Raw genomic sequence first — 18,954 nt, 5'->3', positions numbered from 1 at the left:
GCCCGCCTCTCGGCTACCAGGGAACGTGCCCTATCTATTGCCGGTCCAACACAGTGGAATGCCATGCCACCCTACCTCCGTCTGGAGCCCTGCCCCCTGAAATTCAGAAAGATGCTCAAAACATGGCTCTTCCACCAGGCCTTCCCAGACTAGCCTACCTCTCCACCCACTCATCGCCCCCCCCTGCTGTAATTATGTTCACCAGTCATGACCACGATCAATGTTTGTAATTATGTTTATTTCCCTTTCCCCCTTCCCATTGCTTGAATTTTCAGGCTCTCCCTAGAGCCCCTATTCTCTTTCTCCTATCTTCTCCAGGTTCTCCCCTCCCCTGTTCTATGTAATTTCAACCTTTCGTTACAATGTAAACCGATATGATGTGTATTTTAATGGCGGTATAGAAAAGATGTTAAATAAATAAATAAATGTGTGTGCTGCAGGAGATATATATAGAAACATATATAGAAACATAGAAATGACGGCAGAAGAAGACCAAATGGCCCATCCAGTCTGCCCAGCAAGCTTCCCTCATTTCTTCTCCCATACTTATCTGTTTCTCTTAGCTCTTGGTTCTAATTCCCTTCCACCCCCGCCATTAATGTAGAGAGCGGTGATGGAGCTGCATCCAAGTGAAATATCTAGCTTGATTAGTTAGAGGTAGTAGGGGTAGTAACCGCCGCAATAAGCAAGCTACACCCATGCTTATTTGTTTTTACCCAGATTATGTTATACAGCCCTTATTGGTTGTTTATCTGATATGCACAGAAACTCTCCTCATCTCGCTAACAGATCACATCATCTTGGGATTGGACAAAGGGCAATCCTTCCTACTAATTCTTCTAGACCTTTCTGCGGCTTTTGACACCGTAAACCATGACATCCTCCTCAACAGACTTTCTGAAATCGGAATAACAGGAACTGCCTTCAGATGGTTCAAATCATTCCTCAGTAACAGAGGCTATAAAGTCAAAATCAACAATAAAGAATCCCCCCGCATCAATTCCTCACTAGGAGTTCCTCAGGGTTCCTCTTTGTCCCCCATGCTCTTCAATATATACCTCCTTCCACTGTGCCATCTGTTAACTAACCTTAAACTAAAACACTTCCTTTACGCAGATGACGTGCAAATCCTGATCCCCATAACAGAATCTATTTCTAATACACTCAAGTACTGGGAAAGTTGCCTCCGAGAGATCAACCACCTCCTCACTAATCTAAACCTGATACTCAATTCAGCTAAGACCGAACTCCTCCTCATCTCCCCGGACGACAGCGATACCCCTCAAAGGTCACTCACTAACGCCTTTGTCTACCAAGTAAGAGACCTGGGAGTATTAATCGACAGCCGTCTGAATTTAAAAACATTCATCAACCACACAACCAAGGACTGCTTCTATAAACTGCGGGTACTAAAAAGAATTAAACCACTTCTACACTTTCAAGATTACAGAACGGTCCTCCAAGCCGTTCTATTCTCCAAGACAGACTACTGCAACTCCATTTTGCTAGGTCTCCCCCACCTCTTCCATCAAACCTCTTCAGATGCTGCAAAACCCGGCGGCCAGAATCCTGACAAACTCCTGCAGAAGAGACCACATCACTCCCATCCTCAGAAATCTACACTGGCTGCCAATACGTTTCAGAATTCTACACAAGTCCCTCACCATCATCCACAACCAAGCCCCTCTCAACCTTCAATTCCCACTCAGACCACACACTTCGTCTAGACCTATCAGAGATGCCTACAAAGGATCCCAGCACGCACCCCCAACCAAATCCACACATCATCTAGTCACCAGAAAACGGGCTTTCTCCACAGCGGGACCAACCATTTGGAATACTTTCCCCCCTGAACTCCGACAAGAACCTTGCCTGCTGACATTCAGAAAAAGGCTTAAGACTTGGTTATTCAAACAAGCCTTTCCCCAAGTCCACTGATCCCCCTTAGCTTTCATTACCGAACACTCAGCACACTGTAAATAATTGTTCTGCTCATTGAATTACCTTCTACTCTGTTTGCTTCTTTCCCCAGTTCTATCACCCCTGTTTCAATGTAACTTTTACTTCTCTTCGCTATGTTAATGTTTAAGGTTGTTGTACCCCCGGTTCCCTGTAAACCGACATGATATGATTGTAAATCATGAATGCCGGTATAAAAAAGCACTAAATAAATAAATAAATAAATAAATAAATAAATAAATAAAATCTCTCGCCGACTTTTAAAATCCGCTCAGTGTGCGCAAGTCTGACTTATTCAAGCTTCCCCTAATTAATGTGCGATCTGAGCTTTTAAAATGCACCTTTAATTGTAAGCAGAATAAGACTTCTCGCCAACAGTCACTGAGCCTACTTCATCCTTTACTGGTACCCCAGAAACACTGGACTCAACCATCTATTGATTTCATTACTGATCTACCCCCCTCCTCTGGGCATACTGTGATCTGGGTGGTCATCCATCAGTTCTCCAAGATGGCCCTTTTTGTTCCTCTTGCAACCCCTTCCAACAGCCCTAACCCTCTCCAACCAGTTCTTTCAACATATATTCCGGTTAGTAAGACTGAGTGTCTGCAACACAGAGGCAGAGATATTTCTTTCACAAGGCAGTGACTCTGAGCAGTCTTTTGTTCACTCTCTCTGACTTTGTGTGTGTGGAAAAAGGAGTCTGTGGACAGTGTGTGTGTGTATGTGTGTGTGTGCATACGTTATCTTTTTCCAGAAACTGTTTCACATACTTACTAGTGTAGGTCTGCACAGTCGTAGCATGCATGCTTCGTAACAGAAGTGACTATGTCTGTTCTGCTCTCTGTGTGCGTTCACACTAGTGCATTTTATTGTTGATGTGGATTACCAAACAACCTTCCATTCAATCACTAGATGTTTGGGGATGCTCTCGACCGGTGGCAGGAGACTGGTGGTGTCCTGGTCTTCAACGCGGGTAAAACAGAGGCTGGATGGTTTTGGATGGTTTTCACGGGTTCTGCAGCCAGAAGGCCTTCCAAAATTACAGACTGGGAATCAATGTATTCATTTTGTCCATAATGTCAAAAATCTAGGGTTTCAACTAGATTTGCCTTTGACTGTTACTTATTTATTTCTTTATTTAAAAAAAAATTTAAATAAAGATTTAGTGAAGTGTGGGATGTGAGTAGCTTAGCGTGGGAAATCCCACAGTGGCGCCAGAGACTCACATTGCCGTGGCCGCAAAAGAACCCCACGATCCTGGCGCCACCGCCATGAAACCTTAAAGGGGCAGGAAGCCACGTGGTAGAAACCTTTCCCCGCTCTCAGCAAACCATTCACCTGACCCTCTCTGGCTCTCTCCCCCCACCCCCCTCCCTTCCCGGCATTCACCCCCAACATGATTAGACCCAGGCCCTAGCTGAAACGCCACCTCCAATCCTATACAGCGACAATGGCTCCCTCTGCTGGCCTCCCAGCCGGGCCGTTGAGTGGTGGCGATTTTATCGCTTGGGCACTTCGGGTCCTGGAGCTTCAAATAATTCCCCCCCTCTCTCTCCTTTGCATTTTAGGCTGGGCTGAGAGGTCTCTCTCTCGGCCCTCCTTGCTGGGGCAGGGGGCTCCCGGAGACGGACTGCCACACATTTCCAGAAAGGCATTTTTATTTTCTTCTGAAATAAAGACAAAACGTGTCCCAGATTCTACCTTTCCGGACCCTTCTGAAAGGCACAAGCATTGCTTCCTTTCTGATCTTCCCCATGTGCAGGGACGTTTTCTGGGAAACATTTACACGGTACAGGCCCAGTTTCTACGCTTCTGCTCAGTTTTATTTTCTGACATTCAAGTGGAGAAAGTTTATTGCCATGGGCGGTGCCTGCGCGCGCGCCCTCACTCGCACCGGAGCAGGCCGGGGCTCAGCCTCTCGCTGAGCTTGTGGATCAGCACCGACAGCTCCTCCGTCGCCTGGGACTTGTCTTCCAGCAGCTCGTAGCGCAGGCTGGAGATGTCCTGCTTGATCTCCTTCAGTTCCCCTGCGGGAGCAAAAGAATGGACGAGCTTCAGAATGAGCCCGGAGAGAGAGGCCCCGCGCCAGGCCCAGCCCTGCCAGTGCCCGGGAAACGGCCCGGAGAGAGGCCCCGCGCCAGGCCCAGTCCTGCCAGTGCCCGGGAAACGGCCCGGAGAGAGGCCCGCGCCAGGCCCAGCCCTGCCAGTGCCCGGGAAACGGCCCGGAGAGAGGCCCCGCGCCAGGCCCAGCCCTGCCAGTGCCCGGGAGAAAAGGCCCGGAGAGAGCCCCGCGCCAGGCCCAGCCCTGCCAGTGCCCGGGAAACGGCCCGGAGAGAGGCCCCGCGCCAGGCCCAGCCCTGCCAGTGCCCGGGAAACGGCCCGGAGAGAGGCCCCGCGCCAGGCCCAGCCCTGCCAGTGCCCGGGAAACGGCTTCCCTGATGATGGGGGTGGGTCCCGGCACGGCCACCTCGGGCTGCACGGCCTGGGGACCGATTCCTGCAAGCAGGAGGCTCTGACAACTTCACTGGGAAGAGGGGATAAGGGATGGTTCCGAATTACCCAGTTACAGACGCTGCTCCCAGAGAATGTAGTTCCAGTTCGGTTATCCTCAATGGGGATTCCCTCCCTCCCTCCTCTACAAGAGTAAATTCCCCTATCTGCCCCCCCCCCCCCACACCCAGCAGAGTAAACCCCCCCCCCCCCCCCCGCCCATCCTACCCTATGTCAAAATGCTAAGCTCGTGGGGACAGGGGGGAGTTGTGGGCCCTCTGCTGCCAAAATCCCAAAGTCTGGTCCACTGCTTGGTTTTACACAGAACCAAGGCTCTCTCTGAAGCCCTCCCCACTTGCCCCCAGAAACAGGGCCACCGGGCCGGCTGCAGAGTGCAAGCAGGGTTGCCATGCGGCTCCGAGCCAGAGCGAGGGCTGGCCCCGCCGCCGTGCACAGGGCCACGTGTCCTTCTGATTTCCCCCGAGGGGTGCGTGGGTGCTGCGGTAGGACCCCGGCCGTGGGAGCAGTCTTGCAGCTCTCGTCTCTGGCCCCCCTCCCCCCAGCGCAAAGCGACCCCCCTGCATGCCAGCCAGGGCGAGCTGCCGGCGTTTCGGAAGCCCGCGCCGCTCCTTACCTTCGTTCACCTCGTCGTTTTCCTTGTCCGCTTGGGCTTTCAGCACGTACCGCTTGATCAGGCGCTTCATGATCTGCTGGAAGAGCCGAGCAGAGCTGCGTGAGCGCGAGGAGCACCTGCAGCATCAGGAAGCGGACGCGCGCCCAGTGCAGGCCTTGCAAGCCCCGGGCTCCCTTCTGTGCCGGCTCTTACATTAATTCATTTCTTCTAGCCCGGGGTAAGAGAGGCAGCGCTGGCAGATAACGCAGGTCTCTGCCCCCCTAGCCTGCCCCTCCCTCCCTCCCGCATCTCTGCAGATCCTGATCTCCGGTCATCTTCCTCCCCGGCTTTAACCACCCTCTGTAACCGTCCCAACTATGCTTGAATTCAGCCACGGTTCTGGATGCTGCTACCCCTATCGCTAGGTTATTCCATGCATCTTCCACCCTCTCCACAAAGAAGCATCGCCTTGTGTTTCCTGGAAGCCTCCACCCTGCCATTGAGAGAGGCCTGACAAAAAAAAAAAAGTTAGCATGCATGCTAAACTCAGCACCCGATTCAAAAAGATGCAGAATGCCCCCCCCCCCCTGTTAAAAGGCAGGGCACACAGGTCCTTTTATGCCCTCCATCCAGACGCTAACCAGCGTCACAACTTTCACAATTCTCTCTCTGCAGCTCCTAGGGGCAGCAAGGATCTCGCACAAACTCTATTGCTACCCAAGTCCATTTTCCAAGAGGCAGAGGAATTGTTAAAATACACAAAGGTTGCCATTCATGCAATAAAGGATTTGAGCACAGACATTGGCAGGAGCTGTGAACGTGAGAGATTGCCCTGTGTGTCTGTCTGCGTATTTATGAATTTCTCTCTGGTCCTTTCTTCCTCGCCTTGGTTTGTTTTTTTATCTGACTGCTAGATGGGCCGCTCGCTCCTGATCCGCTACCACCCCCCTTGCTTCGTCACCCGAGAGCGCTGCTGCTCCTTACCTGGTAGCGGGACGGCGGGCTGAGAATGCTGTTGAAGCTGTGAGCTTCGAAAACCTTCGAGTTGGACTGCGTGAAGAGGTTCAGCTGCGGGAGAGGAAACATGTGCTGATGAAGTTCTAGCCCGTTCGTTTATAAACGGCGGCCCCGGGTGACCGCCCCGAACACCTACACGGGATCAATGGGGAAAGTCCCCCTTAAGGGGCAACAGTGAGTGGGTGACTGGGGGCCTGCCCTATAAGCTGGCCCCTGTGAGGCATCGCAGGCTGCAGGGGGAACATTTTCCCCGCTTGCGCCGGCACGTGATGACTCGTAGGGAAACCCGGCACACGAAGACGCAGAAGTGAAGCAGATTCTGATGTGTATTAAGTGTCAATCTGGAGAGGGTAACCAGGGGGCCATTCCTTTTGGTTGTACATGAAGACTGAAACATATGGGAAGCAAACATTCTTGTACGTGGAGCAAGTTCTTGCTTTGAAGATCCCTTTTAATGCCCGGGTGGGCCCTGTTTGGCAACTTTTCATCTGTTGCAACAGACAATATGCTGCAGAAAGTGATGGATTCGTAAGGCTTTCCTTTTGGCCTACAGCTCTTATCGTTTATTGATTGCTCTTTTGAGCTGCGCTGTGGATTTAAGTTTGTCAGCGTCATCGCAGGAGGCGAGTGGAAGGTTGTGGGAGGGGTGGGGGTCAACGGGTCTGGTGCTAGGGGATAGGGGTTGGGGGTAAATGTATTTCTGCAAGTAATTGTGGGAATGTGCATGGCATGGATAAGAGCTAAATGCATGCAGTGTCGTTCATTTTGTCAATAAACAAATGTAAAGATAAAAAGATAGAACAGAATCTGCAAGAAGGCATGCCCATCCCTCAGACACATTCAGAGCCCTGCGAGCTGAAGTATTCCTGTTTTACAGAGGCCAGAGATTTTCTGCGTTCATCAGCTTCTTTACGTGAAATTCCAGATATCAGCCGTGGGCTCTGAATGCCTGCCTAACGAGCTGGGTCCTCAAGGCCTTTTCTAAACGGATGAGACATTCGGGCGGCAGATTCCACAGTCAGGGGGCCTGCGTCCCGCATTCCCACCGGATGAACCACACGTGAAAAAAGGGGCCTCGAGGAGACCCTTGTGCACAGATCTTAAAGCGTGGCGTCGCATTATAAAGCTGGCGTAGGATTGAACTCATCCAAGGCAAAAAGCTGCTATCTAGTAATTTGTGAATTAACCTGGTTCAAAACTTTCCTCAGTAACAGAGGCTACAAAGTTAAAATCCACAACAAAGAATCCCCCCGCCATGACTCACCTGTAGGAGTCCCTCAGGGTTCTGCCTTATCCCCTACACTCTTCAACATTTACCTCCTTCCGCTATGTCAGCTCCTAACAAATCTAAAACTCAAACACTTTCTCTATGCAGACGATGTCCAGATAGTGATCCCCCTTAAAGAATCCCTCTCTAAAACTCTCGAACATTGGGAAAAATGCCTCAAAAAATCAAAATGCCTTCTTGCCAGCCTAAACCTCGTATTAAATGCTGCTAAAACTTAACTCCTGCTCATCTCCCCAGAAATCAGCAACACCTCCTCTTCTCCAGCTAACCCACTCTCCACCCAAGTGAGAGACTTAGGAGTTATAATTGATAACAGGATGAATTTGAAAGCATTTGTCAACCGTACAACCAGGGACTGTTTCTACAAACTCCAAGTTCTGAAAAGGATAAAACCTCTATTTCACTCTACTGATTACAGAACAATACTACAAGCAATAATCTTCTCAAAGATAGATTATTGCAAGGCTATCCTACTAGGCCTCCCATCATCGTACACCAAACCTCTACATATGGTCCAGAATGCGGCGGCAAGAATTCTCACCAACACCAGGAGAAGAGACCATATATCATCTATCCTAAAAAACCTACACTGGCTCCCTATACACTTCAGAATCATCTTCAAATCCATCACCATTATATATAAAACCATCCACCACCTTACAACACTTGACCTACAATTCCCGCTCAGCCAACATCACTCCTCAAGACCCACCAGAGAAGCATACAGAGGATCTCCCCATGTACCCCATACCAAAACCACTCATCATACAACTTTAAGAGACCGGGCCTTCTCAACAGCTGGACCAGCGCTCTGGAATTCCATCCCTCCGAACCTCCGACAGGAGCCCTGCCTCCCAACTTTCCGAAAAAGACTTAAGACCTGGTTATTCAAACAAGCTTTTCCGGACCCCTCCTAACTGCTTCCTCGTCAAATTCCACTACTCAGTCCCAGCAGCTGCTCTTTGTAAATAACTCTACATGATGTTAATCTACTACTGTATTTCTCTATTCTCCCAGTTCGATCTCCCTTGTTAATTGTAACTGCAATTTCCTTGCACTTGTTCCAGTTTTATTGTTTTTTGCACACCTTGTTCAACTGTAAACCAGCATGATGTGATTGTATCATGAATGCCGGTATATAAAAATACTAAATAAATAAATAAAAATACATAAATAAATGTAATCCTCCATTGGACAGCGAAGCCAAGGGGGGGGGGGGTGAACCAGTCAAAACACGGGCAGCTGAATTCAGCTAAATTTGCAATGCTCTAAGATAACTGCAATAATCATTTCCTGAAAAAAAAAAATCAAAGTCTGAAGCACGGTTACAAAAATCATGAGGTTCTGAGGACCCCCGGCTGCAATGAGGCCTTCCCTCCTGCAGGGGCCCTCAGTGAGCTGCAGTCTGAGCTGCACAGGCTCATGACTCAGCACCGCCACTCCCTGAAAAGGCTTGGTCCACCCGCAGTTCCCTGCCTCCCTTCGCTGTCAGTTCCTCTTAGCTGCGTGGCCGCTGCTCCTAGTCTTGCATCCTTGCTCTCGATCGGTTCTGGAGCCCGTTTCTCAAAAAAGGATAGAGGCAGGACGGAGGCGGTCCAGAGAAGGGTCTGTATGGGAAGACTTATGAGGAGAGGCTGAAAGACTGGAATATATACGCCCTGGAGGAGAGGAGGTGCAGGGGGGATAGGATGCAGGCCTTCAGATACCTGAAAGGTTGTAATGATGGGCAAACTTCAAACCTTTTCCAGAGGAAAGCAAAGGAGAACAGTGAACATTAAAAAAGGCGTGGGAGAAACACTGTGGAAATTAAGAAAAGAGTGCATGGCGGGTAACCAGCATGGGTGAGCGGCAGCTCGTACCACTAACAGAAGGCATGGGGGTTACTACCCTCAACCAATTAGCTTACATGATTTTAATGCAACTACGGAATCGCTCTCCACTTCGACGGTGGGGGGGAGGGGGCAATGGGAATTAGATTCGGACGACAGCTGTCTCTGGGCCCTGAGTTTTATGGCCTGGGGTACTGATAATGCAGACATTAGGGGAAAAAGTGCAGGGCTGCTTCCGCGGCCAAGTCCAAAAGCAAAGCATGTACAGGCAGCAACGTCTGAATCAAGACAGGATGTCACTCTGTAATAATGCTGCTGGCAGTAATTTTGCTATGGGTTTGACAGTTGTTTGCTTTGATTGTCACTATTACTACCCTTAATATATGGCTTGGGGGTAACCTGCACGGAGTGGAAATTACTACCCCTAATATAAAGTTTGGGGTAGCCTGAATACAGTGGCATTTACTACCCTTTATAAAAGGTATGGGGGTAACCTGCACAGAGCAGCAGTTACTACCCTTAACAGAAACATGGGGGTAACCTGCACGGAGCAGCAGTTACTACCCTTAACAGAAACATGGGGGTAACCTGCACGGAGCAGCAGTTACTACCCTTAACAGAAACATGGGGGTAACCTGCATGGAGCAGCAGTTACTGTCCTTAACAGAAACGTGGGGGTAACCTGCACGGAGCGGCAGTTACTGCCCTTAACAGAAACATGGGGGTAACCTGCACGGAGCGGCAGTTACTTCCCTTAACAGAAACATTGGGGTAACCTGCACGGAGAGGCAGTTACTGCCCTTAACAGAAACATGGGGGTAACCTGCACGGAGCAGCAGTTACTACCCTTAACAGAAACATGGGGGTAACCTGCACAGAGCGGCAGTTACTGCCCTTAACAGAAACATGGGGATAATCTGCATGGAGCAGCAGTTACTACCCTTAACAGAAACATGGGGTAACCTGCACAGAGCGGCAGTTACTGCCCTTAACAGAAACATGGGGGTAACCTGCACGGAGCGGCAGTTATTACCCTTAACAGAAACATGGGGTAACCTGCACGGAGCGGCAGTTACTACCCTTAACAGAAATATGGGGTAACCTGCATGGAGCGGCAGTTACTATCCTTAACAGAAACATGGGGGTAACCTGCACAGAGTGGCAGTTACTACCCTTAACAGAAACATGGGAGTAACCTGCACGGAGCGGCAGTTACTACCCTTAACAGAAATATGGGGTAACCTGCATGGAGCGGCAGTTACTATCCTTAACAGAAACATGGGGATAACCTGCATGGAGCGGCAGTTACTTCCCTTAACAGAAACATGGGGGTAACCTGCACGGAGCGGCAGTTACTTCCCTTAACAGACCTCTCTGCCTCCTTGTTATCAAGGAAATATAAAGGCATGCTCTGTCTCTCATACTAATAATGAGGGAATATTTCTTAGGGAAGTAGTTCATTTCATCTCAGGATGCTGATGACAGCAGAATACAGCCTGGCGTCTGTTATCACTTATTGTTCTATTCTCTGCTCCAGCCTCACCTCCCCATCCCTGGGAGACCCTTTAGTTGTGGGGGTGCATTACATGTGCCTGTCCCTAACCACACAGCTGAGAGGTGGAGTTATTTTTGTGGCCCCTCCCACAATAGGGGAGAGTTTACAGTTCAGTGCAGAAAAATGTGAAGCGGGATTTAGATCGGCGAAACAGTCCAGAGGTTAAAGAGCAGAATAAACTTACACAGACACAAAACTACAAGTCAGAAAGAAGAACAAGAGAAAAACACTGTATCAGTGACCTAATGATCAGCATACTGAAAGGGAGGTTCAAATAACCCAGGAACCTAAGACATTTCAAGTTAAAATGATCAGACACTTTGGGTTCAAGAGAGACCTGGTTTTTCTAACGCACTCTCATTATTAGTTCTACTTCCTCTCTAACACATCAAACCCCCTTGCCCTACGTTGTAATGTACTCTGCGAGTCACTGGCAGTTTCTGACATCGTCTTGTCTTGCTCTGAACTGCTCATTCTGTTTGGACCTGAGGAAAAGAATCTTAGTACCCAAAAGCGAGTCAAGAAATATATTCTCAGACCAAGAAAAAGGCATCATCTCATATAAGCCAGTGCGAGTACTGAGGTACCCGCTAGAAAACGGGGTACACCTTGCAGACTCACGAGAAATACTATTTGGCGTGTCTGAGCCTCTTTTATGCAATTCTCTGCTCAAAGATTTGAAAGCTGAGACATCCCTTCCTCAGTTTTGGAAGTTATTATTATTATTATTTGTTTATTCTGATTTCTCGCTATTTCTTACAAAATAATCAAAGCGATGCACATGAATAACCATATTAAAATTAAATACAGAAAAGTCATAAAATAATGAAAGCAAAAGCTAAATCAAATAGAACACAACAAATGATAACGTAAATGAAGCTAAACAATGAATAAAATAAAAGAAATAAAACACGATGTTGATAAAACTAACAGTTAAAAAAGACTTGCGAAAATAAGAAACCACAATAAAGTCTATCCTGACTGATAAGCCTGAAAGCCTTTCTAAATTTAAGATAGCCCTCTCCAAGTCTCAAGAACAGCAGAAAAGATTTCCTTAGGCTTGGTCCCAAGGAGCAAAAATAAATTCCTGTTGTACTTTCAAGTCGAATTTCTCTTGGTGATGGCAAAACTAAGAATTCTTGTTGGGACGAGCAGAGTACACGAGCAGGACGATGAGGAGTAGTGAGACTAGAAAGGTAGGAGGAGTTCCCCATCATAAGGCCTTGAAAACAAGACATCCTATTTTGAACCAGATATGCAGTGAGCCTGGAAGCCAGTGAAGAGACAAGGTCAATTGAGCTTGCTGAAGATGAATTTTGCTGCTGTGTTTTGTACTAGGTGAAGTCTCCTTGTCTGATAAACTGGGAGAATAAGGAATTACAATAATCAAGACGGCTTAAAATGAGTGAATGTGTGAGAGTTTCAAGATCACTAACATCAAGATAAGGCCTGAGCTGACAGAAAAATCTTAAAAAGTGATAGGAAGTTCGCACTACTTTGGAAAATCTGCATAGAAAAGTCTTAGCAATCCATCGAAAGTAACTCCCAATATAGTAATGGAATTTTTTTAACTGAATGGGATTTCCACCAATTAGTGGGCATTTTGGCTGTCGCTGGAAGTCACTTAAAGCGTATTTATTTCTGCAGGTATTTGAAGACATGAGATGAAATCATTGACTCCAGGTTGGTATGTTACCCTATGACGTTTTCTACAATCTGGCTTGATAAATGTTACTGCATGCTTGTGTCCTGTGCCAGACTTTGTTGGTGTTTGGTTTTATGTAATCTGTTTTTATTGCTTTTAGTTTATGGATCTATCATTATTACCCACTTAGTATTGTAGATAAGGCAGGATATACATTAAAAAAAATAGAGCTATTTATTGTATTTGTTTGCTTGTATTTCTAAACCTTCACATGGACTAACTCGGCAACCACACTACTTTTCTTAAAAAAATCAGAAAAAAATGTCATGCATGCAATGGGGCTAAACCAGGATTGCCTCAATGTCTTCAGGTTGACCAGGTTGGAGGTAGCAACACTAAGTCCCCGGGCTCATACTACAGAAGGTCTGGGCAGATACTGAGAAGCTCTTGGTACCTACCCTGGACTTGGAGTTATCTAATCCAGTTTCTAGATCCTTTCGCAGTCGCCTTCTGCATTTGGACCAGTTAACTATCCTCATGACTGAGTAGAAAAGAGATTTGGGGCTTGGTATGACACTGAAGGGAGGGGGAAGCGTCTTTCCATCATCGAAGTAGGACAACCAGAGCTTGGAGCGCGCAAACTTCCACTCCACGTCACTGTCATCCTGCAGAAGGAGCAAAAGGAAGAGCATTTCTCTCTCCCTCCACAGAACACAATGACAAACAAAGCATGGCAAGGTCCATTTGGTCTTATAGAAACATAGAAACATAGAAATGACGGCAGAAGAAGACCAAACGGCCCATTCAGTCTGCCCAGCAAGCTTAGCACGTTTTTTTTCATACTTATCTGTTACTCTTGGCTCTTAGTAACCTTTTGGTTCTATTTCCCTTCCACCCCCACCATTAATGTAGAGAGCAGTGATGGAGCTGCATCTAAGTGAAATATGTAGCTTGATTAGCTAGGGGTAGTAACCGCCGCAATAAGCAAGCTACACCCATGCTTTTGTTTACCCAGACTATGTAATTTAGTCCTTGCTGGTTGCTGTCTGTATATAGATCCATTTTTCTTCATTCCCTCTGCCGTTGAAGCAAAGAGCTATGTTGGATATGCACTGAAAGTGAAGTATCAGACTTTCTCCCCTGCCATTGAAGCAGAGAGCTATGCTAGATATGCATGAAGTATCAGACTTTCTCCCCTGCCGTTGAAGCAGAGAGCTACGCTGGATATGCACTGAAAGTGAAGTATCAGACTTACTCCCCTGCCGTTGAAGCAGAGAGCTATGCTGGATGTGTGTGGAGTATCAGACTTTCTCCCCTCCCGTTGAAGTAGTGAGCTATGCTGGATGTGTGTGAAGTATCAGTCTTTCTCCCCTCCCGTTGAAGGAGAGAGCTATGCTGGTTATGCATTGAACTTGAAGTATCAGGCTTATTTGGTTTGGGGTAGTAACCGCCGTAACAAGCAAGTTACTCCCTGCTTTTTGTGAATGCAAATACTTTTTTCCACATTTCCTCTTGCCGTTGAAGCTTAGAGCAATGTTGGAGTCTTAGAGCAATGTTGGAGTCGCATTAACTGTGTGTATGTTTATTGAATAAGGGTATTATCTCCAGGAAGTAGCCGTCATTCCCGCGAGCCACCCAGTCTTCATTCACGTCCTCTAGACTTTATGGATCCACAGTGTTTATTCCCACGCCTCTTTGAAGTCCTTCACAGTTCTGGTCTTCACCACTTCCTCCGGAAGGGCATTCCAGGCATCCACTACCCTCTCTGTGAAGAAATACTTCCTGACATTGGTTCTGAGTCTTCCTCCCTGGAGATTCAAATCGTGACCCTTGGTTCTGATTTTTTTCAGACGGAAAAGGTTTGTCGTTGTCTTTGGATCATTAAAACCTTTCAAGTATCTGAAAGTCTGTATCATATCACCTCTGCTCCTCCTTTCCTCCAGGGTGTACATATTTAGATTCTTCAATCTCTCCTCATAAGTCATTCGATGAAGACCTTCCACCTTTTTGGTCGCCCTTCTCTGTACCGCCTCCATCCTGTCTCTGTCCCTTTGTAGATACGGTCTCCAGAACTGAACACAGTACTCCAGGTGAGGCCTCACCAGGGACCTGTACAAGGGGATAATCACTTCCCTTTCTTACTCGATAATCCTCTCTCTATACAGCCTAGCATTCTTCTGGCTTTTGCTATCGCCTTGTCACATTGTTTCGCCGACTTCAGATCATTAGACACTATCACCCCAAGGTCTCTCTCCTGCCCCGTGCACATCAGCCCTTCTCCCCCCATCGAATATAGTTCATTCGGATTTCCACACCCCATATGCATGACTCTGCACTTCTTGGTATTGAATCTCAGCTGCCATATCTTCGACCACTCTTCCAACTTCCTTAAGTCCCGTCTCATTCTCTCCACTCCTTCCGGCGTGTCCACTCTGTTGCAGATCTTAGTGTCATCCGCAAAAAGACAAACCTTACCTTCTATCCTGTCCGCAATGTCGCTGACAAAGATATTGAACAGGACCGGTCCCAACACTGACCCCTGCGGCACTCCGCTCAACATCGCTCTCTCTTTAGAGAAGTTCCACTTACCATCACACATTGTCTTCTGTCCGTCAACCAGTTTGCAATCCAGGCCACCACCTCGGCACTCACCCCTAAGCTTCTTATTTTATTCACCAGTCTCCTGTGCAGGACTGTATCAAAAGCTTTGCTGAAGTCCAAGTAGATGACATCGAGTGATCTTCCTTGATCCAATTCCTTGGTTACCCAGTCAAAAAAGTCTATCAGATTTGTCTGACAGGATCTTCCCCTGGTGAATCCATGCTGCCTCTGGTCCAGCAATTCTTCTGACTGTAGATAGTTCACTATTCCTTCTTTTAACAGCGACTCCATTACTTTTCCCACCACCGAGGTGAGGCTGACTGGTCTGTAGTTTCCAGCCTCCTCTCTGTTTCCACTCTTGTGAAGTGGGATCACCACCGCTCTTCTCCAATCACTTGGCACCACTTCTCCAGTTTCTAGGGATCTATTGAAAAGGTCACACAGCGGAGCCGCCAGCACATCTCTGAGCTCTCTCAGTATCCTGGGATGAACCTCATCAGGCTCCACTTTCAGTTTCCCCAGCTCTTCCCATACATTCTCTACTGTAAATCAAATTACATCTACTCCATTCTCCTCTATTTTCTTGTTAACTAGTGACGGTCCTTCTCCAGGGTCTTCTTTAGTGAACACAGAACTGAAGTATTCGTTTAATAATTCTGCTATTTCTTCATCTGTCTCCACCCATTGATCCTTTTCACTTTTCAATTTCACTATACCACTTTGGACTTTTCTCCTTTCTCTGATGTATCTGAAAAATGTTTTGTCACCTTGCTTTACCTCTTTGGCAATCCTTTCTTCCACTTGAATTTTCGCTTTCTTGATTGCTTTCTTCGTCTCCCTCAGTTCCACCAGATATTCTTCCTTGTGTTCTTCTCTTTGGGATTCTTTATATTTCTTGAACGTTGTTCTTTTAGCCTTTATTTTGTCAGTCACCTCCTTTGAGAACCAGATAGGTTTCATTTTTCTTTTGCTTTTCTTTACTTTTCTAACATATAGATTAGTTGCCTTGGTAATTGCTCCTTTTAGATTGGTCCACTGTTGTTCCACATCTCTCCCATTCTTCCAGCCTTCTAGTTCTTCCTCCAGGTACTTCCCCATTTCGTCAAAGTCCGTGTTTTTGAAATGCAAAACTTGAGTCTTCGTGCTACTTCTCCGTATCTTATTTGTGATATGAAACAATACAGTTTGATCACTGGTGCGGAGGTGGGCGCCCACCTGGACATTAGAGACATTATCCCTGTTAGTGAGCACTAGGTCGAGTATAGCTCCTTCTCTCGTGGGTTCCATAACCATTTGTTTGAACTGAGCCCCTTGCAGGGCATCCACTATCTCTGTACTTCTGTTAGATTCTGCAGAAGGGATTCTCCAGTCTACATCCGGCAGATTAAAATCTCCAACAATCACCACTTCTCCCTTCTTTCCCATCTTTTGTATGCCTTCAACTAGAGCTTTGTCAAGCTCCTCTATTTGATTTGGAAGCCTGTAAATCACTCCAATAGAAATGGAAGCCCCATCATCTTTTTTTAGGTCGGCCCATAGTGCTTCTTTGCCCCATCTTCCTTGCAGCTCATTCTTAATAACAGAAAGGGCAACCTCTTAACCATCACCCACATGCAAGAGTTTCATTCAGTGAGTTGCAATCCCCTGTTGGCTTAGGGAAGAATGAGAAATCTGCTTCTAGCTCAGACTGCACCCTTCAATTTTCTCTTACAGCTAACACCCCAATAGCTGGGTAGATCATAAGAACATAATTGGGTCAGACCGAGGGTCCATCAAGCCCAGCATCCTGTTTCCAACAGTGGCCAATCCAGGTCACAAGAACCTGGCAATTACCCAAACACTAAGAAGATCCCATGCTACTGATGCAATTAATAGCAGTGGATACTGCATCCCCTCCCTTCCTCTCCCCCAAAGTTTCCTTAAAACTCTTCCTTTATCAACATGTGAAAAACCTAAGACTGGACAACTTTTCTAGGCGACAGTTTTTGTTAATATTAAGGGAAGCTTTCACTGAAGTGCTGCTTTCAGTAATACATTCGGCAACTTGAAGACTTTTTCTAAGTTATTACTGAAACATAGAAACATAGAAACATAGAAATGACGGCAGAAGAAGACCAAATGGCCCATCAAGTCTGCCCAGCAAGCTACGCACTTTATCCATTTTTTCCCCCTTTTTCTCTCTCCCACCTGTTACTATTGGCTTCCAGTACCCTCCAGCCCTAATTCCCCTCCACCCAATTTAGAGAGCAGCTTTGAATCTGCATCCAAGTGACATCCAGCTCAATTGGGGGTAGCAACCGCTGCAACAAGCAGGCCACCCCCTTGCCCCATACTCTTACCCACCCCTGTTTTTATTTTTTTGTTTTGGTTTTTTTTTTTGGAAATAGCAGCCCTCCATCCTTCCGCTCCGTGAAGGTGGAACACCAACTACTGGCCACTGGCATCCCGCTCCGTGAACGCCTCTGTGGCTACTGCCGCTCCGTGCAGTGTTTGAATGCCTCTGTGGCTACTGCCGCTCCGTGCAGTGTTTGAATGCCGCTGTGGCTACTGCCGCTCCGTGCAGTGTTTGAATGCCGCTGTGGCTACTGCCGCTCCGTGCAGTGTTTGAATGTCTCCACTTTATTCACGCCCTCTAGACTTGATGGATCCACAGTGTTTATCCCATGCCCCTTTGAAGTCGTTCACAGTTTTAGACTTCACCACTTCCTCCGGAAGGGCATTCCAGGCATCCACCACCCTTTCCGTGAAGAAATACTTCCTGATATTGGTTCTTAGTCTTCCTCCCTGGAGCCTCAGCTCGTGACCTCTGGTTCTGCTGATTTTTTCTGATGGAAAAGGTTTGTCGATGTCTTTGGATCATTAAAGTTTTTCAAGTATCTGAAAGTCTGAATCATATCACCCCTGCTCCTCCTTTCCTCCAGGGAGTACATATTTAGATTCTTCAATCTCTCCTCGTATGTCATCCTGTGAAGACCCTCCACCTTCCTGGTCGCCCTTCTCTGAACCGCTTCCATCTTGTCCTTGTCTCTTTGTAGATACGGTCTCCAGAACTGAACACAGTACTCCAGGTGTGGCCTCACCAAGGATCTGTACAAGGGGATAATCACTTCCCTTTTCTTACTCGATATTCCTCTCTCTATGCATCCCAGCATTCTTCTGGCTTTTGCTATCGCCTTGTCGCATTGTTTCGCAGACTTCATATCATTAGACACTATCACCCCAAGGTCCCTCTCCTGCTCCGTGCACATCAGCCTTTCCCCCCCCATCGAATATAGTTCATTTGGATTTCCACTCCCCATATGCATGACTTTGCACTTCTTGGCATTGAATCTGAGCTGCCATATCTTCGACCACTCTTCCAGTTTCCTTAAATCCAGTCTCATTCTCTCCACTCCTTCCGGCGTGTCCACTCTGTTGCAGATCTTAGTGTCGTCCGCAAAAAGACAAACCTTACCTTCTATCCCGTCCGCAATGTCGCTCACAAAGATATTGAACAGGACCGGTCCCAACACCGATCCTTGTGGTACACCACTTAAAACCTCTCTCTCTTCAGAGAAAGTTCCATTTACTATCACGCATTGTTTTCTGTCCGTCAACCAGTTTTCAATCCAGGTCACCACCTCAGCACTCACTCCTAAGCTTCTCGTTTTATTCACCAGTCTCCTGTGTGGAACCGTATCAAAAGCTTTGCTGAAATCCAAGTAGATGACATCGAGCGCTCTTCCTTGATCCAATTCCTTACTGAGTGCTGAAGAATCAGCTGAAACCGAATTTCAAAGCAGGCCAGCCTCAAGCCTGCACCACTCCCGGGTAGACGCTGGATGCGGTTTACTTAAATTTCAGAACCGGCTTACAGAGGAGGCACATAAATAAACCGAGCAGTCTGGGAGAGGGTCCCAAAGTGGTTGACTATGTTAGGAACTGGTTACATGATAGGCAACAGAGAGGACTCTG

At 47.3% G+C, this 18,954-nt stretch overlaps 1 protein-coding gene across 2 annotated transcripts in view; it reads right to left on the bottom strand.

The window, feature by feature from the left end:
• Positions 1 to 3,451: 3,451 nt before the first annotated feature.
• Positions 3,452 to 18,954, bottom strand: part of LOC115081805 (short transient receptor potential channel 3) — a 67,624-nt gene continuing 52,121 nt past the window's right edge. Inside the window, exons 9-12 of one of the 2 annotated variants that reach the window (XM_029586177.1) lie at positions 12,858 to 13,064; positions 6,050 to 6,133; positions 5,087 to 5,162; positions 3,452 to 3,989 (exon numbers count right to left, since the gene is read on the bottom strand). In XM_029586177.1, the coding sequence (XP_029442037.1) occupies positions 3,847 to 3,989; positions 5,087 to 5,162; positions 6,050 to 6,133; positions 12,858 to 13,064 (510 nt within the window). In that variant the 3' untranslated portion in view covers positions 3,452 to 3,846. The remainder of the gene's footprint in view (positions 3,990 to 5,086; positions 5,163 to 6,049; positions 6,134 to 12,857; positions 13,065 to 18,954) is intronic. The other variant, XM_029586178.1, reaches the window with a different exon arrangement.

Source organism: Rhinatrema bivittatum, unplaced genomic scaffold, assembly GCF_901001135.1.
Source record: "Rhinatrema bivittatum unplaced genomic scaffold, aRhiBiv1.1, whole genome shotgun sequence".
Classification (NCBI taxonomy): domain Eukaryota; kingdom Metazoa; phylum Chordata; class Amphibia; order Gymnophiona; family Rhinatrematidae; genus Rhinatrema; species Rhinatrema bivittatum.
This window is presented reverse-complemented; position numbering and strand designations above follow the sequence as displayed.